This window comes from Xiphias gladius, chromosome 14 (genome assembly GCF_016859285.1).
Source record: "Xiphias gladius isolate SHS-SW01 ecotype Sanya breed wild chromosome 14, ASM1685928v1, whole genome shotgun sequence".
Classification (NCBI taxonomy): Eukaryota; Metazoa; Chordata; class Actinopteri; order Istiophoriformes; family Xiphiidae; genus Xiphias; species Xiphias gladius.
In genome coordinates, this window is record NC_053413.1 from 23,889,573 (window position 1) to 23,915,344 (window position 25,772).

At 41.7% G+C, this 25,772-nt stretch overlaps 1 protein-coding gene and 1 non-coding gene across 2 annotated transcripts in view; one reads left to right on the forward strand and one right to left on the reverse strand.

Moving 5' to 3' along the window:
- Positions 1–25,772, reverse strand: part of LOC120798995 (contactin-associated protein-like 4) — a gene marked incomplete at its 5' end in the record, with an annotated part of 78,482 nt that overhangs the window by 39,803 nt on the left and 12,907 nt on the right. The window contains 8 exon segments of the mRNA XM_040143794.1: positions 6,210–6,381; positions 6,831–6,980; positions 7,643–7,910; positions 10,850–10,996; positions 11,217–11,392; positions 16,345–16,551; positions 19,709–19,856; positions 24,784–24,977. Coding sequence (XP_039999728.1) covers positions 6,210–6,381; positions 6,831–6,980; positions 7,643–7,910; positions 10,850–10,996; positions 11,217–11,392; positions 16,345–16,551; positions 19,709–19,856; positions 24,784–24,977 — 1,462 coding nt within the window.
- On the forward strand, positions 5,674–5,756 carry trnal-caa. The gene has a single exon. It is a non-coding gene; the product is annotated as a tRNA-Leu (tRNA).

Genomic DNA, 25,772 nt, shown 5'->3' on the forward strand with positions numbered 1-25,772 from the left:
ATATGGAAAATGCCTGCACTAGAGTTTGGCTGGTTCATCTGCTCCCTTGTAACTTTTGTTTTTTAGTTTTGTGCTCGAACTTCCCCCAACTCTCAAATTGACAAAACAGGAATTTGCCATGGCGAGATTAGACATCCATAAATCAAGCAAGCTGTTTATTCTTTACCCATTTTTACGCCTTGTGCGCAATAGATCAGACGTGGCTACGAGATGTTTTAGTGGTTTCAGTTGACTTTGTGTCAAATGACCCCATACACCCAATACCTTTACTTTACCTTTACCTTTACTTTGACCGTCGAGCAGGACTATTTGTTACGTACGCTCTTCCCTCAAGTGTTGTCAGGTGAGGTTTGTTTAAGTTGTGACCACATCCAGCTGTGATACGATTCCAGGTTGTGTTTTCCAGGTTTATCTGACGAAACGTAGCCCAGCCTCTGATGTACACTATCACTGAAACAATAAAGACTTCACTCTACTAAATTGGGGGAAAGGGAGAAGCAAACACAAAGCAGTCAGAGAGAATGAAAAAGGATATTATGTCACTGTATTTCTAAAGACAGTTGGATGCATATTGCTTTCTAAGTGTTGCTCTGCCTGAGGAAACATGTTTCCTGTCTGCACGTTACATTAATGCAACCTCGTCATTTGCTCCGTGTGCAGTTTTGCTGACTAGTGGGCACCAGTAGCTTTGATAAGTATTGAGTTTTGCAAGCGTCGGATTGTCTTTATGTGTATCCTGTCTTGGCCTCATTGGAAGCCCCCTTTCCCTGTTACATTTGGCTTAGATAACAGTGTTTTTATTCGCTTGGACTGCTTCCATTTGTTCCATTTGTACACATTTGTGAGTCTGTAGTGTGTGTGTGTGTGTGTGTGTGATTGATTGTGTGTTTGCCCAAAACCCAGGCAGCAATATTGAGGAGAAAACACATGACTCTACAGAATATGCGGCCTCCCTTTTATTTAGATAAAAGCCCCGTCTCCGCAGCCTGTCAGCCTGCCACACTCTGATTTTCACCTCCATTTATCTCTATACTGCTTTGATCTAAAGTCAGCGAGTTAGCGTTCACATTAATTTCAAAATACTAATCTAAACTGCCATTGCATGCTGCTGATGTATTTCATACAGTATGTAGAATGTATGGGTTTTAGTGTGTACATAATAATACTCGAAGTAGTCGAGGTTTTTTGAGGTTTGCTTTGGATCATTGTCCTGTTGTAGAAAGCAGCCTCTTTTCAGTTTCACTTTTAACAAAAATAAAAAGTAACAGTACATTTGCATTTGAAAAAGGACTCATTTTGTTTCCCTTCTTTTCACTTCAAAAATCAACAAAATATGCAGTTGCCCAGTGGTTACCAAACGTTTGAACACAACTGTATATCATAAATTTATAACATTTTGACAACCAATTTATCTCACAGAAACAAAATAACACTGTGACACAGACAGATAACCAGTTAAGTCCCCTTTCGAACTGCAAACAGCCGCATCTCAACCACAAATCCATTGAAATGTCATTCACAGAAACCCAGTGTTCGTGCTTAGCCCTAAGGCACCCAGAAAGCGGCCCTTTAAACACCGACCCAGCCCTCTCTCCCGCAGCGCCACGTGAGCCAATTTAGCCTGACAAAGCCAAAAAATCCAACAGAACACAGACTACATTGATCCCAGTATGTGGAACCCTGCAGAGAACCCCATCCCTGTCTTCCCTCGGACGGTGCACCGTGCTTTTGTTGTCAGTAAAACACCCGGAGCACACATTCAGAGATTTAAAAAAGCTTACGACAGCCTAATGAAGGTGACAGCAATGAAACCCCGAAAAACAGGTCAATATCTTAATACTGATTTTTTTTATTATGTGTATGTGTATGTGTGTGTGTTTGTGTGTGTGTCAAGCTGCCATTTTAATGGCAGGTTTTGTATAAAACTAGGTATTGAGCTGATGTCGTAATGAAGAGGCTCCTTGTGGGTTGGAGTTCCACTCGTGCTGTTAACAGAGTGTTTGCTTTGGATAATAATAGTTTTTGGTATCGGCAACAATAATAACACACATGCACGAACCCTCACACACCACTGCAGACACAATAACCTTGCTCTTGGAGTACGACCACACACTGAAGCTGTGTCGCCGAGTCCATTTTCCACCTGACTTTACAGTACAATACTTCCCATGGGCCAAAAATTCAATCAGAACAGTGAGAGAGAGCATGTGGTAGTTTGGTTTTTTTTTTTTTTTTTTTCAGCCTTCACAGGGAAACGGGATTTTTTTGAAGGGTTTGGTCCAGTGGACAGTCAGAACTATGCAAGAACTGCATTGTACTGAATAATAATCTGATGAATACAGAAAAAGGGAAATAGTTAATTAAAATCACTGGAGCAGATTCTCTTTATCTGGCAAAGATATGTGGTTGGTTCATTATCTGTGCGTATGTTATTGTTTACATATACTATACTGTGTGTGTGTGTATGTGCTCTGCACCAGAGGGGGGGTGTTTAATTGTTGTAATTGCCTCATTAATTGTGCCGCTATTTGGCGCGACACCAAGACAGCGAGGGATTGGATCCGCTCGCTCTCCTGTCCTCCCATCGCTGCCCCTCTCATCTCCTGAGGCTGAAGTTGTTGCGCCGATCCTGCCTTGTCGTCGACGATTTGCACTTTCATTTGTCATCTTACAATCCCCGAATTACACTGAAAATGTTTATCGTGGGGTCTAAAATTGCTCTCACATCAATTAATTTCGGTTCAACTCTCTGTTCAATGTTTAACTTAGATGGATGTTGTACAAACATAAGTGCCAGTGCTGCAGTTGCATTAGGTTGTATCAAAGAAGCTAATCTTGAGTTTAAAAAATTCATAGCAGCTATAATTAATATCTTTATATTAACAATGGATCACATGTATTTGATCCATTGTTATTTTTGCTACTTGTATTTGAAAGGGGTTGCTTGTAGTGATTAACTCATTATAGCTTCATAGCATCTTTCTCATTGTTTCAGTTTTACGGTTTTCATTTGGTGGTTTTTCACCGAAAACAGGCAGCTGTTTTTCAGTGAAAAACCACCACAAACCCACTGTAAGCTCCCTGTTCAGAAAAACTGGACGTGCATACATCAGGTTTTGTGCTCAGGACACAAACACGACGCCAAAAGATTGATAATGTTGCTCTGGATCTGCCGGGAGTGCAAATACGCAGCTCTATGCTAACAAGTGAGCCATTTCAACCTTAAAAGGTGATGATTGTCCACCATTGTCCTCCAAACATTGAAAATTGACATGAATGTCTTGTTTTAATTGTTTTTATGATTGGAGAAGAAGTCCATCTTTTCTGTGTCTCACATCAGACAGTGAATTCACTGGCTCCCTTTTTGCCTCTTGTGTTTTTTTTTTCCTTTCTATACTTAGTTAGTGGTTTTTGCTTCTCTCTCTGTCCCTGTCTAATACAGTTGTGTTCCTGTGGATGTTACTGTTGTGATGGTTGTACAATCCAGATGTCCAGCTCACCTTTCCACACCTTTATCTCTCTACGTGTCTCTGAGATGACTGAAATTACAGTTATGTAACCGACACAATACCTTGACATTTTTATACACATATATGATATATGGATCTAGGCGCCGATTGAAGCCTCGAAAGAACTAAACGTGGAAAAGAAACAGACAGCGGAGCTATACTACATGACCAAAAATATACAGACACCCAAACATTACAACCGTATGTCGTTTCATACCGAAATCAGGAATATTAGTCTGCTGCTGTAACAACCTCTATAACCTGCCCTTGAGGCTTTTTTCAGAAGGTCTGGAGACAGGGCCGGGTGGGGATGTCCACATACTTTCGGGCATTCTGTTTATTGTCACACCACTGGCCTCCACTGAACAATAATTCTGTATTTCCCAAGGGAGATGCTGTGAGTGTATGCGCAAGCTTATGACTCTCTGTGTGCATGTGTGTGTGTCCCGGAGGGTGCCGTCTCTCTCTCTCTCTCTGTCTCTCTCTCTCTCTCTCTCTCTTCAAATGTTGCCTGGCTGTCGCCTCCGCCAGCAAAAGGAAAGAAAAATTATGTTTCAACACAACAACAAAAACCTCGCTTTGAAAAAATTCTGTATGACAAAATAATGAAGGACTGACAAAAAATGTCTGCTTAACAATCAACAAAACACATTACTGTTTGACACCACCGAAAAAAAGCTGCTATTGCTCTCTGTCAAATCACCGTTTTGTGCTTCTTGTTTTGGCACGACACGCCTGGAAAGCGCTGTTCATTAAATTATCCTTAGAAGCTGCAGGAGAAAGAATGTTCACCAGTTCTCTGACTAAATGTGACGTCCGAAGAGGTGGAAGACAAACAAAAATGCTTTAGCAAGTTATGTTTAAACAGCCACCTCGAGGAAAATCTCAATAAAAAGCTGTTGTTAACCATCGCTCATAACGACAAGGATTCATTATTAATGACTAATTCCGAACTGGGTTTATTTATCTTCTACCAGCAACAACAGCAAATGCCTGGTGTACATGAATACAGCTCTACCAAGTGCTTTATTTTTACGTGTCTCACGACATTTCCTACACAACGTCTGGGGTTATTGGACTTAAATTCTAGAGATATATTGACTTTATTAATACTGCTCCTCGTTCTCCCGAATATATTTCAATATTTTTTCTGTTTCAGCAAACGACGGCTGCAGATCTTGAATTTTCTCAGGGTTGTTTTTGGCTTTAAGTAGCCGCTGTTCTTCCCAGGGATGGACGAGTCGTTAAGGTGGTGCACTCAAAATGTGTCGGACACGTGTCCCCGTGGAGTCGAATCTACCACGGGTCTGCTCCGCATTAACGAAAAGTTTTAGATGTGATATGAAAAGACAAATGTTGGTTCCTGTCATTGAATATATGCACTCTACTTCTGCGTAGTGCTCCATTATGAGTTTCAAAGTATAATGTCTGAAGTTCAAAGGGTTAGTTTGGACTATTTTTATGGTATTTAGGTCCAAACAAGTGGCCCTTGTCGGTTTAAGCCTCACTCCTCATGCAGCATCGGCGCAATGTGTGTTTGTTAAGACTTTATCCTAGTGAACATATCCTTGTATGGTAACCCTGTCCCCCAGATATGACTATTAACTATACAACTAAAAGGCAACAGCAAATACATTTTGCAGGAAACGCAATCGCTGGCTGGATTACGTTCAGAGGCGAGGTCGTTCTCTTGAACGAATGAGGCACTGTATGTAGCGACAGAAGTAAGGTCGCCAGGAGGGTGGCTGTACGGCCGGCGTGACTGTCTAGCCAGAGACCAGGGTTCGCATCCAGAGTCCTGTCTGGGGTTAGGTTTAGCAACGTAAGCTCCTTCGGTTAGGGAAAGCTCATGATTTTGGTTAAATGTAAATAAACACATTGTGTCTCAGGTCACTGGGATCTTTTGTCTGCTTCAAACCAGACCACAATCTTTCCCAAATCTTAACCGAGTGCTGTGAGTGTCTAAACATAACCATAAAAAGGTTTGTTAATAATAATAATAATAATGTTTCAAAGTATGCTCCTTGTAATATGTATTTTTTATTCAGCTGTTGATGAGGAATCAGTAACTAATGTCAGGTAACAGGCTGAGCTCAACATTTTTGCAGGGTTCATTTTTAGGTGGTTTTGGGCTTGGTTTTTTTTCTTTAAAATTCATCATCTCGCCAGGATGGCCGAGTGGTTAAGGCGTTGCACTCAAGATGCAATGGATATAAATCCTCGTGGGTTCAAATCCCACTCCTGGTAGGTGTTTTCTTAACTACACCGGGGGAAACAGAAAAGACAAGCATTATCCGTACCTGCGGTCTGACCAGCAAAATTCCTTCACGCATCCTTGCTTGGAGGTTTGTGACTAATAGCTATTTCCCTCATGGGTCAGCGCTGTCAAGACGGTTTTGAAATTGGTCAGTAATTTGTGTGTCAAAGTCAGCCAAAGCGCCTTGATTTACTTCAGCTACACGACCGATAGCAATGATCGTGGCAACTGAATGATGTCCAAAGTTTCACAGTTTAAATAATGGTGTGATAAAGCTCTACGGGCTGTGCAGAAGAGTAGATCAAGGTTACAACGACCAGCCATTACATTAAAACAGGTGACTGGTTTTAGTGATGTGGCTGATTGGTGTACATCAGATTCAATAGAAAAGCAACAAAAATGTGTCTTAACTTATGTCAGTGAACAGCTTTCTGGAAACCGACCTGTCGATGATGCCACACATGTCAATCTGCAGGTTGCTGTACTTTCCCAGCTGCTTTTGCTGCACCACGATTAGGTCCACGATTTGGTTGTCCAGGGTTAAGAGACGCATGCAGCCCTGGAAGACGTTGAAGGGGTTTCTGCATTCGTGACCCTCGTCTTCAGGAGGACAACCTGGACAGGAGAGAGAGGAGTCATCAGTTAGATGTAGTGCACTTGACAACTGTTATCCAACGAAACTATTTAAACTAAAATGTCAAATAAAACAAATGTATAGTGATAAACTGGGAGATTTAGCTTTTTTTTACTTTTGCCTGAGAAATATTACATTGACTAAATTTACACGAACAATGAAATTCCACATATTGAAAGAGACACATAGATATGCCTTGTTTCATGATGTGGCCTGTGAAAGTGACTAGTTGATTTCACCATCAGTTGCCAAAGTATAAAACTGCATTATGGGTAGAGATTTACAGTTTTCGGGGTGGTTACTCAGGGCATAAACAATTTAATTTAACATTTCTTAGATTCTATACTCAGCCTAGTGTTCAGCACCTTCTTTGTGACTGTTTGAGGCTTGACAGGTTCGAATTGCTGACAAAGGCACAGCTGATCCTTACCACCGAAGAAGAGGTGACTTTCTGCGGTGACAGGAAACGAGAGGCTGGCCTGAGCGGTGCCTCCTTGCTCTTTATCCACAGCGACGGTCAGATGTCCTCCTCTGGAGTTCAGCTCCACTGAATGCCACTGACCATCATTCAGAGCGGAACCTGGAGACCAAAAAAACCCATTAACGCGCACCGCTGAAAATTTGTGGTCGTGGCTGCACATTTGCATTAGCGTCAGTATCTTAGCACGATATCATGTATGTAATCATCAAATGCGTGTTTACATGACTTTTACAAAATTCCTATTTTTGAAACGAGTCAGCCAGAATCTAAAGTAGTTTCATCATCATTTTACCCAGCGAAATCAATGGTCGCTGGCTAAAAACGAGAAGTCTGATTTTGTCCAATTGCGTCTGGTATCAAGGGCTCAGTTTCGAAAATTACTTTTGATTGATTGGTAAATGTGCCACCTTTATCACTGTAAGCTGTGTATGTGCCCTGCGAGAACAGAAAGCTTGACAGGCAGCTTAACAGTAACTACAGGGGGCAGGGCTCAGTGAAGTGTTAATCCTTAGAGCAGTTTTGTTGGAGAATACTTGTTTGGAAAAAAAAAAATCGATTGCCATTTCATACTTTTTATTTACCTGATTTATGGTTTCATTAATCTTAAGGTTAACATTACAGTATGGGGGTTAACTCTTGTAAGGGGTGACACAGTAATGACTCAGTATCCATAAGAGTAACCACTAATTTAACTGTTAATGGTTAGATGTGGATCCGAAGATGTAGAGGTAAATGGATTAAGGTTCTGGGTGTTGATTTACCTGCACCGAGCTCCAGCAGTGCCCTGCCAGCCTTATGGATCTGTAGCCGAATTCTGGCCTCACTCAGGTACAGCCAGACTACTCCCCCTTGCTGAGGGAGGTCAAAGGTCAGCAGAAGGCCGGCCTTGTTCCACGTCCTGAACTGCAAACCCATGGACACGCCCCACGAAGGGGACGCCGTAGCCCCCGGTAACTGGAGGAAGCTCCGGGGGCCGGGGAACGTGACGGCGACGGAAACTGGCTCAGCACAAGAAAAGGTGACATTGCCCTGAGATAGAGAGATGCAGAGTGGGGAGAGAGGAGGCGGGACAGGAAAAAAGATTACCAGAGAGATAAAACAACATAAAACATGAATATTAATCAGGTGCAGAGGGCGTGTCGATGTGACCTCATGTCACAACGATCTCATCAGCAAGTCTCCTTAAAGAGGACATCTGTATTACCATAATGATAACAGCAAGGCTTAGGATACGATTAGGAAAGCAAACTGAAAATACCAAAGTCACCCAGCTTGGATGTAAGAGAGATAAAGAAGGAGAGCAAACAGTGTGTCCAGTACTGCTATAATGACACAGATACAGACACACAGGTAATGACACCTGGTCCATTGTTAAAGCTGCCTCATTCTTCTGGGAAGACCAGCCTGCCATCTTAGTAATGCTATGGAAACACAGATGACATCTCAAAGCCCTTTGTGGTGCAGCTAAAGGGATGTACGATAATTCATGTTGGAATGGGATGTGCTACTCTACCAAACAGGGTTGCCTTAAAAACCCTGCAAAGCCTTAAGACTCCAGCACCGACACACCGATCCTCCTCAATCCGCACTCTTTTTTTCTTTGTTTTAATGCTCCCCCCGCTGAGCCGTATGGATCATCATTTAGTCTCTGTATTAAATTGGACCATAAATTTGTGGCAAGTACCTTAAGAGCCACAGCACCATTACAAAATGGCCTCTATTATATCTTCGGCCATGCGTGTGAAACTGTGTACCTCTTTACTGAGAATTCATGTTTTTTCTGTTGTCCGGACCTTCACTGTAATGACAAAGCATTTATTACTCCCTGAAATGCTTCATAGCCTCTACACAATGAGTTTGCTCGACTCATTGTGGATGAAGAAACATCTGAAGGTCCTAAAGGCCAAGATTAGGACGCATTAGAGAGAGTCTAACTGTCTATACTCCTTTGTCCTGGCTTCATTAACCAGCCAGCGGCTCATTTAGCAACAGAGTCAGCATCCAGATCTGAGTGGTAAAGCCAATATTTCACCACTAAGATTGAATCCCAGTGGGTCCAAGGGGAGTCTAAGACACCCACACAGGGGCATCCATATAGGAGTGAACAATGAAAAACAACTAATAAAATAAGCCTGATACTTGAAACAAAACAAAAAAAACCACAAGAAACCAAGAGAAAACCCACCTGAAACTGTAACATACATTGTTTAGTATTTATCTAACAAGTCACAAAAAAGTCTCAAAAAAACATCATTATTAAATATTTTACCAGCGTTTGAATGACCAAAAAGAATTTTACCGAGGACCGCATTCTGATAGAGCCTTGTGGATTTTGGTCTCCAGTGATTGATGCTGTACTCTCTCACATAAAAGCAGAACAGCCCGGAGCATTAGAGAAAGCTGAACTGTAAAAACACAAAGCTGCTGCTGTATACGTGACGTGTGGATAGACGCTGCATCATCTTAAATGCCTCGGTATTAGACTCCTTGTACGGTACCACTGCGAGTCCACACAGGGTGTCTACCCACATTTTGTCACCAGCAATAGTGATTTGGAACATACCATCTTCAAACGTCCGACACCACTGCTGAAATTTCAATTAAATATGTTTTGCTATTACCGTTTCTGTTTTCTACAGTCCATTTTCCATCTCCCTTACTTTCATTACAAAACACCTTTTCTCCATTGAGTACGTTCTAGATATTAGTTTTGAACAATACCATACCATCATTTTAGGTTTATGGAAATTTTTTCAGGGCATGCGCTGTTCCTACTTTTATAATTATCATAATTTTATCTTGACCACTGCTTTCTTGTTTAGATAGTTCATCTATGAAATTAAGATTAGTCTGCTCTACTGGGTTAGACTTTTCTTATCAGATCAAACTGATTGTACGATATATATACAAATCCTAAAATGACTGATTCCATTAAACTTCCAACAAGGTGTTGTGCGTCTTCTGTAAGTTGTGGTCAGCGCAGAAATATTGAAACGTCTTACATTACGCTATAAACTGTTGATAGAACCAGGTCTTTTGACTTAGCTAAAAGTTATAGCAAGCAAACGGCAAGCTAACATGACCTGCTGCATGTTTTGACATTAGCAAACACTGTTGGGTCAGTAGTTACTAGATAATTAACTTAGCAACATATTGGGCTTCCTGTTGACAGTTGTCACACTGTATTAATTAATTATACAGAACACTGAAAGTTGTGTCTGGCGGCATCAACATGTGAAATACTGCAACATGTCTTACAGTAGACTAACCTGTTGTCTTTTGCATTAGTTAATTTTATAGGATAGAATAGGAAACAGCAAGCTAACACAGTCCCAAAGTAATGTCACTGTGCTGCGTGTTTTGACTTCTGCCAACACTTTATCATCAGATAATGTGGGTCAGTAGTTCCGGGAAACTGAGTTTTGCGTATTAGAATATGTTGGTCATTCTGTCAACAGCTGTTACTCTGTCTTAGCTACTTATACAGTGCATAGTTTGATATCTCTGTTACTGCAACACGTCTTAAAAACTTGTTGGTTGAACAAGGTCTTAGCTTATTTTTTTGGCTAACTACACGTAAGCCAACTTAAATTCACTATAGCCTGTTCCGTAGGTGTTTCCGTGTCTCCCGATGCTGTCGCCTGTAGTTAATTGGGGTCAGCAGTTTCTGGAATATGAACTCGGCATATTAACACAGCAGTCATTCTGTTAACAACTGTTGCACGGTATTAGTTACTAAAACGGTACGACGGTACATTGGTGGTCATGTGTCTAACTCCAGGACTTTTAATCACATTCATTTACGCGCATAAACTTCAGTTTACTATATCAGTTCATAAATATTCCTTTCTGATTAAAAAAAATTCAACTGCACTTGTACGCACTGTTTCACAACCGCAGAGCATGTGAACTCAGATCCTTTAGCTGCACTAAAGAGCAGGTGGTTGTGTTAAGCTGAATTAACTTACCATTAGAGTAACTTGGTGGTCGTTGTGTTTAGCTCGTTCTATCAAGTTGAGGCCATTGTAGAGCAGGTTTTCCAGGCAGCCATGGAAGTTCCTCTTTGAGACGACTGATTTCTGAGAGCCAAGGCTCTGGACTGCCCCTAAACTCAGCTATAAGGGCACAAAAACATATAGGGTTACATGCACATGCAATAATAGAAGTACAATATCAACTTTTATATTGTAGCTAGATTAGTTTTAAACTTAATTAAACTAAAATGGCTCTTTGGATTCCTTAAAAAGTGTTTTATGTTCCGTATGTAATGTCTTTTCCTGGTTGTACTTTATGTGCACTTAGGTATTGTATATTCTGCATTCTGTTTCATCCCACCTGTTCGATGTCCCAGTGTTTGAACTCTGCATGGATTTCAACCCTCTCTGTGTGTTTGTCCACAGTGAGGTTGAGGTGAGAGCTGTGCCTCTCCAGTATTACACGGTGCCAGTGCTGGTCATCCAACAGGCTGCCGAGGGAGGCAAGACGCCGGGGCTCCGAGGATGAAGTCCCCCCTGAAACAGAAGAGGTGCAGGAGGTGAGAGTAGCTGCAAGGGCAAAGCTGACAAGAGGGAGTGTAAAAATTGGGATTTTCTGATCTCACGATAAAGATCGTTTTTCAATTATCTGACCTTGTGCTAAGAGAAGTGAACAAGATCCCAATAAAAGCTCCTTTACTGTAATGAATATTCTAATTTCGTCAGGATCCCACAGAGAGGATCACACCGAGGTCACTCCCTTTCATCTCATTAGGCACGAGTGGGGATGTGCATGCTTGAACTCAGAACCGAAGCCAGATATGTGATAAAGCCAAATCTAAAAAAAGGCAGATGAAACATGGTGAGACATCATTAATGATGGATAAGCACCAGCAGGTCCAAATTAGTGGATACATTTCTGCATCCCCCAAAGAACTGGGAGAGAAACTCTGTGTTTCTGCTGAGAGCTGAGAACTGAAGGAACTGCAGAAAGAGCTGAATACAGTCAGTCATTAAAAATGTATTAGATATTCTTTAGAGAGAGAGAATTCTAACTTCAGAGAGAACAACAGAGACAGTTTGGAAGATGATGGACAAATGTATCTTTGATATTTCAGCCTTTTCTGTGAGATGATATATATTTGCAGCTCGGATGAGGAAAGACAACTTCATTCGGAGGAATAAAGTTGGGACCTCATGATAATGTGGAGGCCTGTCCTGTCAACACATCCATTGTGACGAACTGTTTGACTACTATCTGGACGAACGGAAAGAGACAGTGCAATCAATATGAGAGGAAGGATGGCAAGAATTAATAACACATCGCTTTACTGGCACTGATTAATGGAACTATTATTATGTTGATGCGGGTGGAGAAGAGAGGGAGAGGACTTTATGACTGAGTGTTTCATTGGATGGATGATTTGATTATTTGCTGAATGGCTGTAAAGAGAAAGCAGGAATCAATATGAGAGATCAGTGCAAAGACGTAGAAAATAAACTGATAATAAACTCTCTATCTTGTGTTTTCTTTGTCGCTAGTTGTCTGTTTTTTCCTCTGTGACTTCCCTCTTTTTTTTGCATCGTTGAGGTCATCGGGGAGGGAAAAAAAAAAACCTTTTTTTGAGCAGCAGTGATTGTACATGAAGGTTTATGACTGGGCAGTCAGTAATTGTATTTTTTGGACCAACTGGGAAAAAACTGTGGTGTGGAATACGAAACAGCAACACTGTCCCCTGTGAAAAACCCAATGAGTCAATGAGTCCTTCAGCAAGACTGTTACATGAACTAAGATGGGGGTCACCAAAAATCAATAGGTCACTTCCTGACGGGAGCGTGATTGTGCACAGAAAATATTAACAAGCAACGGGTCAGCAAATATGAAAAATGTAAAGATCAGTGTGACATTGGCACAGAAGAAAGGTCATGGGGTCTCAGAAATCGAAACATTTTTCATCTTTGGAGCATGAATGTGCACACCAAATTTCAATGTGGTTTGTTTTCCAGATATGTTGTCCTTACTGGCTCCCCTCTGCAGGACTACGGAGCCCTGCAAAAGCCCCGAAAGTCAGACTGCGGTTGTGAATCAGGATGAGTAAGACTATACGAGGAAGTCTGCAGGTGAACGAGAGCGAGCATCCTCAGCAGAATCTTTGGATAAATAACGGATGAAATACTGCTAATGACTACAACAATTTTTTTTAATGCAGAGGAGGGTCAGACCGGATGTGTTTGCCTCCTTCTTGCAGCCTCTGTTGAACACTTTCTGCTTTTTTTTCCTCCAAAGTAACACTGGCATCATATTCTGTCTACAATTTCACCAAAGCTTTTCACTGAATCACTGGGAGACAGTGACGGCTTTTATCGAGAGTTGCTGTAATCAGCCCCAAACATATGCAAAAGCAGATATTTGTGCACACTGATGTTTTTCTTTCTTGGGTTTGTATCGCAGAAGGCAGGTGTGGTGAGGTGACCTGCTGGCTCGTCATTATAAGCTAAAAAATGTCTCTGCGTGTTCTAGTGTTTGCTGATGACGCTACTTTGGATGTTCATTAAAATTTCTTTTAGCCTTTTACACATCTGCGTTTTCTGGGTGTGTGTCGCAGCATGAAATTGCAATGGCAGAGGACATGAGCAAGACTGATACAATTTTAACTATACAGCTATCTATTATCATCATTCTACAGTTATACTATTGTCATGTCACCAAGTCAGGTTTTGATATTTTTTTATTAGGCATTTCGATTTTAACGATATGCTTGATTAATCACAACGATGCCTTATCCTACAGCTAACATCATGCAATGCGGCAATACCCACCAACCCTCAGCATATTTGTTTTCTCAAAATTATTTAAAGTAACAGGAAAGGACTGGGCTGAGTCATGAGCCAACAGTGCTACAATATACTAAACTGACATTTTGATGACTGTAAAGCAGAGAGGAACTGGTTTTGAATAGCAGACATTAATCTTAAAAACCAGCATGTTTATTTCCGCTGCTTAGACATCAACAGGCAGACTGAGTGCTGTTTAATTTTTGCAGCTAGAAGCTTCTGCAATGTAGTTACTGTACCGGACTCCGTAAACTTGTCATTGAGCAAAGATCACGTAACAAAGGATGTTTCAGATTTTGGTTTGATGTGTGGACACGAGGCTGACGCGAACAGAACAAAACACGAGCAACGTTTTGACAAGACCCCTTTTTTTAGACCCTGCATCTCTTTAAATCAGTTGAAAATGTTGGTGAACAGATGACAAAATAATCTGCAGTATGTCAATGACAGTGTGTTTCCTCATAGGGCTAGACACCGAACTCAGTCAACTTAAACTCACTTAACAGACAAAGTGTTGGCGTTGTGGTTTTCCCGTTTGCCCGGACAGAGTTGCGGTTTTTTTTCAGGGCTGTTACGCAGAGTTACCTCTTAAAGCTAACTGCGTCCGTCGGACCTGGATGTGTTAGTGTTAGCGGAGCAGAGCAGACCATGCATGAGCTCAGGGTCAGTGCACACAGCAGATGACTTGAATTACGCAATCTGTAACCTAAAAAGCCAGTGTAGAGAAAAAAGAGAGAGGGAGAGGGTGGGGGAAGCGGAGAGAGATAATGAGAGACAGAAAGATGAAGGGCACTTGACCATGAAAAAAAAGAGGAAAAAAGGGTCTAGAACTGCAATAGCGTATCCAGGAGACTGAAATACAAATCAATGTCTACAGAGAAAAATGGAAATCACAAGATGAGGAGTGCATAGCTGAAAAAGACAAAAGGCCTCTTCTGATGTGAAATAAATAAATTAATGGGAGACAAACAATAGAAGAAAAGACAAAAAAAACAGCGAGCCCAGAGAGGGACAGGAACAAAGAGAGAGAGAAAAAAGCCTGCTTGCTCTTCTCGGTGTTGGTCTCTCGCAGCAGAGGCAGAGCTCCTACAAATCTCTCTTCTAACAATTCAGTGGGCGGCTTTAATTTCCTCTCACTGGGCCGCGGTCCCTCTTCGTGGTTGACGCTGCCTCTCTTTGAGTTGATACAGTATTTAAGATGGGAACTGTCTCAGGCTAACGTGGCACAGCGTTGCTTCACGGTAGAACAGTGACACCTGGGCTGACTCTCTCGGTGGCGTATTTTCTAACCGAAGCAGAAGCTGCGGCCGGAGTTTAGTCACCAGGGGGATTTAAATCAGATCTTTCGGGTCCGATTGGATCACTCAAACGTCGGTGTGGTTTGGCCAGTACAGCAGCGGGATGCGGAGCTGTAGTGAAAAACGAACTGTTGTTGGATCAGGAGGAGGTTTTGGCCGACTAATCTCCAAACACACAACTCTGTTTCATATGCTGGGCGGGGTTAGCTGGTTGCCCCGGATCACATTTAATTGCATAAATTTGCCTATATGCCCCCGAGTTGAAGATAAGAGCATTTTAAAAGCATTTAAATGTTTTACAGGACATTACTCAATGTCCTGTAAAATATTATACTCAAAACTATTTTTTGAACATATATTTGGCAAAAACAAAGGATAATTAAGCAGCAGACACAAGGAGACAGGACGGGAACTTAATGTGACCAAGTATTTAGGGGACTGTCTCTTTTAAAGATGCATGTCCTCTCTTCAAAGTGTTGCTGTCTGTCTTTGTAGGGCTCAGTGTGGATGAAAGAAGGAGGGAGAGGGAGAATGAGATGGAGCGAGGAGTGTTTTGAGAGATTTAAAATGGAGAAAGAGAGAGAGGAAGAGGCAAAGAGAAGATGAAATGGATGGATGGAGAAAGTATTTCAGCAGCCAGATGGGATTCCTGATGAGAGGTGAGCCATATGGTGATGATTCAGCATGGCAGCCTTACCACCTCTGGTTTAACCCCATTTACTCACACACACACACACACACACACACACACACACACACACACACACACACAGACACACCACTCGGTACAGACTGTAAGCCATGCATCTAGTCTTGCTGAGTCCGGCCCTAACACATGCTACAGTAAACAGGAACCATCCATCACAGCTGTAACTAGACAGAGATGCAGCAGCCGAGTGTGAGCCAAGATTTGAACCAATCACGTGGGAGCGTGCGTGTCGGCCATCTCACCCAACCAAAACCAATCTAAAGTTATTTCAGATGCTTCTCTGTTGTCCTCGACCTGATAGAGATGTTTGTGTACCTGTGTAACCTCAAAGTGGTTCACAAATTACATGAAAAGCAACAAAATGTCTCCTTTCCCACCAAACTGTTTCAGATGAAGGTTCTTACCTGAAAACAGGAGAAACATACGGTGGACGATACAGATGGATATATTTATGTGTTTATCTGCTACATTTTCAATTTTTCTGAGGACGTCAACAATTTAAGCATTTCTCCTCATCATTGTAGACTTAGTTTAGATTCCTATAGCTCCCACTATCCCTCTAGAGATAAACCTGGTATTTCTACAGATTTTTCTTTAAACAGACGTCAGTACCTGTCAGTAGATATCAGTGTCTGGTGTGTTTCTACCTCGTCTGAGCAGCAACAGTAGCTTCCCTCTCTCCAACTCCAGGCTGAGGCTGAGTCCTTCCGGTCCCTCAGCGTGGAGCAACGTCCCAGCATTCTTCAGGGTTTTAAACTTCAGAGAGACAACTTCTCTGGCCGGCCTCCTCGGGCCGGGACTGAACCTGTACACCAGACCGCTGCTGCCAGTGTCAAAGCTCACCACGTCAGAGGCTGCAAAAACAGAACGGGGAGACAGCAATCGGGACTTTGTGGTTACGTATCGGTGCGTTATGTCACATTTCATTTACAAATGAACACAGAGCCTCAAAAACGAGCGCACACGCTCTCCAATAAAGTTCACCAGTGCTTTTTACTGAACAGTGTACTTCCTACAAAGAGGCAGCACATATGCTCTGTTACATACTCTACGTGTACAATGATGCAAAAGGTGTGAGTGAAGATTAGGGGCACAACTGCAAACAACTGCCAAACAACAGTACTGCAGAATGAGAGCAAAACTGCGGAGAGATCCTTTACAAACAAAACAGACCCTGTGCTGAGGAAGGCGACGGGGAGGAATAAACCACTGAGGGGGGAATATGTGTGAGATGTGCTTACCAGTCATTTTTCAGAAAGAAAAATGAGAGCAAAGGCCCTTTTTTAATACATAAAATATACCCAATTCAGCTGCAGCAAATGACCTTAGAAACAAATGTATTTTGAGGGAAACGTAATCCCGGCCCAATTACTGCTTTCTATCAACATGATGAGGAAATGTTGTTACGTAACGTATCTGGCAAGTCGCAAAAGTGGTATTACTGAATATAATATAAAATGCTCTTTGACAATGTATGTCGTTTTTTTTTCCTGCCAAAATATCCAGTCTTGCAATAAAGTATACACCTGAACTGAGTACAGCATTATTAGACTTGTTTATGGCACTGGCGGCACTTGGTTAAGGTTCAGGAGAGATCAGCGTCTTGGATTAATTCAGAAAAAAAAGTCCTCTCTGACTTGAATCATGATACACAGCACGATCATCAACATTTAACCGAAACCACAATATTTTTCTGACCTTAACCAAAGCGCTTTTGTTGCCTGAAAAACCTAATCACAGACAGGACTCAAGATGCAGCCCCCGGTCTCTGGTGTCAAAGTCCCCATCTTTGTACGCCCATCATCCAGCATCATCATCAAGCATCTACTCATTGAACATAATTGGCTTGCAACTCTAAGACGAATTCAGGCTTCATCTTGTCCTATAATATTGCAGAACTACTGACTTAATATCGGCAGAAATTTGTGTCACAGTAGATGCGTTTCATATTTTTGTGCCTTTTATCCGTGACGCACTCTGTATAAACTCATCTTCACTTACCAGCTTAAACTGATAGCATATGATTTAATATCTTCCACAATAAAACACAGTCACAGAAGGTGTGGTATTTGTTATTTTCACTTTAAAAGCTAAAGGTGGATGGATACAATCGAGAAACCATGATTTTGCCAGAGTCAGGAGCAGATATATTAAAAATCTGTTGTGAAACATGAAAAACACAAGATGAGTGACTGAAACATGTTTTTTTTTGGCTGAAAACACTGTGTGATGTGGGTTTATTTTCACTGTGCCGATGCCAGAGTTAATACAGCAAATCTGTTGTGAAATACGCAAAATGGCAACGGAACCGATTAAACTGTTAACACAACATGTTTCCTGGCTTGGGGGAGGTAGGTGTGAAACGTGACATGCACGTAGACTTACATATGGACAGCAGGGACATGCCCCTACCAGTGTCAAGGTGTCCCCACCAGTATTTTTACCCATCTGAAGCAGTAAGTATTTGTAGATTAAATGTTTCAACATCATTTGTAACATCAGTTAATACTATATTAAATTAATTTCAGGTTAGACGTCGTTAGCTTATTTATACACAAGAAACGAAATGTAAGTAAAAGCTGAGCTTAGCTAATAAGAATGTTTTGTAACCAAACCAAACATTTATCTTCTCTAAAATTAGAGGGAGAAATATTCACTATTTCATGCCACCCTTGGGTGAATCAATGGCAGAGTTATTACAGCAAATGAGTCGTTAAGACGTGAACAATGTCTTTGAAGTAAATTTACCACAGCTTGTCCAGATAATTTGTTTTTTAATGTCAGGCATCATTTTTATTTTGAAAATCCCGTCAGCAGCAGCCCCTAACAACACAGACACACATAGACAGGTGAGCCGCAGGCTCTCAGGTGAGCTCTGATGTTGTGGCGACAGATCTTGGAGATCCAGGAGCTGAATGAAAAATAATTCGAGAAGCAGTTTGGGACATGATTTTGAAGATAGGTTTTGAACGAAGCTGTGGCTCTGTCATGAAACTCGAATCAACAGACTGAAACAAAAACAAGGCCACGGAATCTCGGCTGAGAATTCAAAATGGCTTCCAGCAGGTAGTTGGTTCAGACAGAGTAGCACACTACCTAGAGGTTTTTATGCATTTAATTTCTGGAAACTCTATCAAATATTAATCTAAAAAATACATTTTTGTCTCAGATTTAAATAAAAATCATGTTAAATATCTGTTTAAAATCAGTCGGTGAAAAATATGGTAATACAAGTGGTTTCAGTCCACCAGATCCATACACACACACAAAGACACACACACACACACACACTGAATGCCTTTCCCAAACCTTTACCCTAACCCTGACCTGTACCTGATTCTAGCCTAGACCCCTAAAACCCTCAAACAGCCATTTAAAGGTCTGTCAGAAAGCGAGGACCAGCCAAAATGTCCTCACTCTCCCAAAATGTCCTCACTCCAATGGTTTCGACCTCAAATCGGTCCTCACAATGTATAGCCATACAAGTACACACACATAGACACAATCAATTTCCTAGCGGCTTGTCTCAGAGCTTCAACACTACAAGGCATTTTATATTCTTGGCAAAATGATAAAGTGTGAAGCTGTCCATTATATTCACATGCAGTTGAATGGAAATGCTGTTAATGTTACCGGAAGCTCGGCATTTGATGTCTATGGGATTGGTAACTTCATCTTCAATCTCCTCAATTATTCAATCAATTCAAATAATGCAGCTAATTCAGTTACGCTTTAATATGCATTACCTTTACTCATCCTCATTTTACTAATAGTGAAAAACTAATATAGGCTACCTGCACTGTTATTAAAGTTATAGACAAAATACATTTAGACAAAAAAATATTTTTATACAGTCAATAAAACACATTTCATCCAGTAACCTGACTACAGGCTGGGAAGCGGGTTGGATGTGTTGCTGTGGTGATGCAGATTTCCTTAAAGTGAGCAAGCAACCATCCATTTTTATGGAGGAGAGAGTCCAGTCAGTCCAATAAAGAAGATGAGACTTACTGTAAGGACATCCGTAAGTCTCCAGCCGGAGTCCGATCCGCCCGCTGGGGTTCCAGTCCAGAGGAATGAGGCGGAGGAAGCGAGCGATCGCCGGCTGCTGCAGTTTGTACTGAACCACGCTGTCTGCATTACTGTTCCCCGGAAAAGACTGAAAACACAGAAAACAAAATGACATTTTAACCGACTGCATTCATTTTACATGAAAGAGCTATCAGACGTGACTAAAGATCACTACTTTCTTCTCACTTTCATCTTCAGTCCAGTGACTAACCACTGACTCTTCTGTTACAAATCTGACACGCATTATTTCCTGTACGTTCCCATTCATATTTACCACCTCTAAAGGGAAGTATACACATACAGTATACAAATGCATAGTCATAACTTTAACAGGACTAAAAGTCCACAGCCACTCTAAGGGGCTCTGTGAGGCTGTACATAAGCACAACGTTGCTTTGAGCTTACATCAACATGCTAACATGTTCACAATGACAATGCTACCATGCTGATGTCAAGCAGGTAGGATGTTTACCATGTTCACCATCTTAGTTTAGCTTGTTAACATGCTAACATTTGCTAATTAGCGCTTAAAGCAATTTATAGCTGAGGCTGATGGGAATGACATTATCAAACAAATGATCCATTTTTTAAAATATATTTTTGGGGAATTTTCCTTTTAAATAGACCACTGATGCATCAACCAAATGTTACCTTTTAGTGATAAAAGTGTAGATATAGACAAGAATTTGGGGGAGTGAGAGCAGGATAAACAAATTAAATCAGGGGAGATGCAGTCACATGATATGGGACCTAACCGCCAGGCCACCTGACACACCAGACAAAATAACAGTTCAACCTGAGGATGGTGTTAGACGATAAGTCAAGGAATCACAAAAGTTGCTGCAATTCATCCTAGAAGGGACAAGTTTTTCCAAGCCAGATTCAATGGCAATCCATCCAACAGTTTTGAGAAATTTCAACTGCAAATGTCAGCCTCATGGTGGTACTAGAGGAAACGTCATGTGATTACCATCATCCTCTGGGGACCATGAACGTCTGTCACAAATTTCATGGCCACCTTTCCAATGGTTGTTTAGATTTTTCAGACAAGACCAAGGTAGTGGACCAATCAGCTGTCGGAGTCGTTGCCATCTATAGTCATGCTGCGTGGTGTGGCTATAGATACCCTACACCTTTTATATGATATCGTTCTCGATGAACAATAAACAGCCTGTTTACAAGATCGGGAGAATGAACATGAATCTGATCGGTCCGTCTCAGGCTGAATGCCGGATGGATCGTTGTCTTTCCATCTCTCCCATCTGGCTATCTATCCTAAGAACATCCCTCCCTTGAAGTCGACATGCGGGTCAACTGGCTCTCCCACTGCTGAATAAAAGCTTAGATGCATAATTAACTTATTAATTCCTCTGGAATCACGAGAGACTAGAACTAGATCACCTCATATGATGAACAGAGAAGCCGTGTTGTGTAACTCATTAAAATAATAGTGTAGTGTGTGTGTGTGTGTGTGTGTGTGCGTGTGTGTGTGTGTGCGCGCGTGTGTGTGTGTTTACTTGTGCATTGATCCCGATTATGTCTTTTTGCGATAAAAGCTTTTGTCGTTCTTACAGCGAAAAGGGACCACTCAAAGCAGCAACACCATACAATCCTAAAACCTGCAAATATTTGTTTTAAGTGTGTCATTTTACTGAGCACTAAGCGTACGTACTGTATATACTGTATGTGTATATACGCTATGGCTGGGCGTCATCGAGCGGTTTCATGGGTCCCGCGCCCGCTTTTTTTTAAGACTGAGCAGCTGAACGCTGCTTTTCCTGATGAGCGGCTGATGAACCACAAGAGCCCTCAGCTCAGTGAATGACTTACAGGAGAGAACAGCACCTCTTTACTTTTAGAAAAACGACCTGACTCCCCCAAACGGTTTGAAAGACAGCGAGGAGGAGGAGGGACAGGTAAAGCTGTTTCACATCTCCCACCGTACTCAGTTGCCTGTGTTCACACTGTCAATTGCTATAAATACTGTTTCAATGTATAGTGAATTCCCCCGTTAGATGCATAGGTGAGGTGAGACTGGATGTTGTCTATAGGTTACGCAATGGAAAACATTAATTAACAATGACAGGTGACAGATTCCTGTTTTTCTCCTGTTGATACTAATGTGCATCTCATCCTCCACTCAACAGCATCTTTACTCCAAAGTTTTTAGCAATTTCCAGGCATTTCTTTATACAAAACATCAAAGATAAGAGATAGAAAGAGGGCAAAAAGAAGTCATAGTGATACAGTTACATTACTCCTCTCCGCAGGCTTTCCCTCTCAAAGTTTAAAAGAAAGAGAGACATGGGAAGAAGAATAGAAAAAGATAAAGGTTCCCCTCACTGGTCTTCAGATCAGTCAGCTGAAAACAGAAGCCCAGTAGGAAATATGTTGTGGTTGATCCAGCGGCTCTGCCGTCAACCTTCTCCTCTGACAGCCTCTCTAAGCCTGGCTGACTAACACACAGAAGTCAGAAACACTTTGAAATGTGACTGGGATTGTGCACAGTTTATGTAAAGTGTCAGATCAACATGTTTTTAAGCTTTGAGAAGCTGCCCTTTGCTCTCTCAGGGAAGATCCTCAGTGCTGAGATCAGCTGGATTCTCTCCATATGAGCAAACTGCCTCAGCCTGGCTTCTAATCAGAAGTTGTTCTACTACTTCTACCAGTCTTAACTACTGTAACAAATGTGGTTACTACTTAGCACTCCAGTGTCTCTAAACTGGACAATGGGACAAACACAAGTCCAACACGACACTCGTGTGCTGTGTCCGCTAGTAGGTGGGAAGCTGATGCCTCACTGCCTCTGCTGTTCCCCTGACTGATTTCCTGTATCGATCAGTTCAACAAAAGCTGCACACATGTTCTGGGACTGCGCTCACTGACATATGCAATCAAACGCAGGAATTTTTCATGTTAAAGTAAATTCCTGCTAATTTAAATTTACGTCGCTTTGTCGACTCTAATGTGAGGACTGGTACTGGCAGCGAGGAAGCTGGCAGCCAACTAGCCAGAGCAATGTGTCACTGCACTGAAAGGGAGTCAGTCTTAATGGCCAGTGATACCTAACCACGTATAGAATACCGGGACCAGAGTCTTCAGCCATGCGAGCAGCTCTGTGAAGCTGTACATAGGAAAAGTGAAGCTTTGAGTTAAATACTAACGTTTGCATGCAAACATGCTCGCTGTTGTGTAGCATGTTTGTTAGCAGCTTACTTTAGCCTCTCAGCATGTGAACGTTTGCTATTTACCACTAAACAAAAATGACATCAGAGGCAGGTGGGATTGACTTTGGTCATAAACCAAAGTATTGAACACATTACGCCAGAGCAAAAGTCAGTGGACTTCGACCTCTTGGGAACCATCTGAGTGTCTGCACACAATTGAATTGCAGTTCCCGTTGTTGTTGTTGATATATTTCAGTCTGGACCAAAGTGGTGGACCCCTGTGACGGACAGACATTGCCATCCCTAGAGACAGCGTTGCCCCTGAGCGTTGAGTGTTTTCATCCATGAGCACCGCTATAACGTCACTTCAAGTCCTACCATTTGTTCCCCCGTCTTTATTGTCACTCCACTCCATGTTAAAAGGACAAATCATTAAAATGCGACCTAGAAAAAAAAAGTTAACGATAAAAAGAGACACAGAGGAGATTAAAGATGTAGAGAAAAGCACCACGACTTTTAATTTTTTCCTCAGGCACACTCCTCGGGCTGCACTCAAGACTGCACCGCATGGTCCCAGCCAGGAAATTGCAGCTCGGCTGCCTCTCTGTCCCGCTCTGTGTCCATCGACAGCAGCTTAAGTGTTTTGGCAACAGGTCCGCACAGTCAGCAGAGCCCTTTCAATTGGTTCATCCATTATTAATGAAGAGTCAAAGGCTCATGATGACTGTGATTATCTCTGCAGGATGGACTGATCCCTGCAGACCGGTGTCGCTAAACACCATGTAAATATGACTCTAACAGTCCAGGAAAATGAGCTGTAACGAAATTCAGTGGTGTTAATTTTTGCGTTTATCACCTGATTCCTACAGTGCAGTTCACTTCAGGTTGTACTGTTCCACTTGTTTTTCAGCATTTTAGAACAAATGCACTCTTACTGTCTTCTGTTTGGCTGTCTTTATCTGTCCTGTTAAACTACGGTATATTGTTACAATAGAAATGTTCATCACCGATAAGTCATACCTTTAATGTCGTCCTGCCAGTGTCAGTGGATTTGATTTAGAAGGATTGGTAAATTAATGGTCTGTAACGTAACCGTGTCATAATGGTTGACAAAAAACATTAAAGTATCCTGTTTACTGTGAATTCAAGCGCTCGTATTTCTACAGTTGTTTGTGTTTTTCGTATTTTGTAGTATTACTCAGCCACAGCTACATGCTGCTTGCAGCAGAAACAGTTGGAAATGTGAGAATTGTGTCTAAAGGTAAATACTGTAAATAACTATCAATCAATTAGGGTATATATTCCCCAGAGGAAACCTTGTTTCCCGTACATATTATCGTTTGAAATTGTTTGCTAGCTTGCGAAATACATTCGAGATAAACAGTGAGCAAACACCACCCTGTCACTCTTGTGATTTTGTTGTTATTTGCCACCACTTTTTTATGGATGTAGCAGCCCTCTGGGACAAATTTGTGATTTCCTGCTTTAGAGAGGAACTTGACTTGATTTGATATCGCTGTGCTGTTTTGTTACTGTCTGTTGTTGTTGAACAACGACTATATTAGACTGTGTTTGGACAGACAACCGCACTAAGTGAAGCAAAATGAATAAAGAGGGCAGCCTGTTTGTCCGTTGCAAAGAAACAACCGCCTTAGCAAATCAGGGGTCCTTGAGCAGAGGTTTCCGACAAAAAACGAAAGCAGGCTTGTTGGGCAGACAGTTGAATGTTTTCAGTTTTGTCACTACAATAATCAGACGTTGGCTACTTGTTACTGTTCCAATGTCTCAGTTTTGTTGCTATTTATTACAGCAAACTGTTGGTGCTGTACACACCCAGTATGGACTCACCCCTATACTGTCCTCCTGCCTGTACTGTTTCCAGTTGTGCCCTGTGTCGCTGAACATCAGCAGGTATGACGTCAGCCAGTCAGAGCTGCCATACCGCCCCTGGGTAGCGACAGCAGTCATCTTGGTGCGCTCGCCCAGGTCGACCTCCAGCCACTGATACCTGTCTGATGTGAGAGGGGACCAACCTCCAGCTCCTGCAGAGATTGAAAATTAGAGAAAGGATTGATTTATTACATTTTAATCTACAAGGTACAAGATATAATAAGCTTTTGAGTCACCAGTGTGTGTGTGTGTGTGTGTGAGGAACGAATTGCTTGACCTTTAAGTCTCCACTGACATCACATTTTGTTATAACAGAGCTAGAACAAAGCACATTTTTGTGAGTCACAGTTGAACACGGTGTTGGTTTCATTCCAAGACACTGCAGGAGTTTTTTAATGTAGAAAATTGAATTCAAAGAATCCGAGGGAGTCAGATTGCTGCTGTGCGTTACGCAGAATGTTTTCCTAAGAGTCATTTTAGGAACAGTGCATGCATGGATTTTCATGCGTGTACTGTGTCCTTTTGTATTCATAAATCAAAAGCAGACATTCAAAAGAGTGCATGAATGCCAATTCTGAACAATTTTCCAACTGACAAACCTGCAGCAACCACAGCTTTCCATGCTTTTCATTTGTCCTTAGATTTAATTTTTTTTTTTTTTTTCTTTGAGAACATGCAGTGTTGTTTAGCAGACACTCTGGATGACTCAGCACACAAATGCACCACATTTGACCAATACGTGGCCTCCGACCTGCAATTAAAACTGTCATTATACAGCAATGTATAATTCTACAGCACAGTGAAATGCAGAGTCGCTGCCTCCTTGCCACACACACAAACATTAGAATAGTTTAAAAATAATGGCAATAGGCAGTTAAGTAGAACAATTACTGAAATCGATGTTTAACAAATTTGCATTTTATAAAATAACAAATGGTTATTTGGTA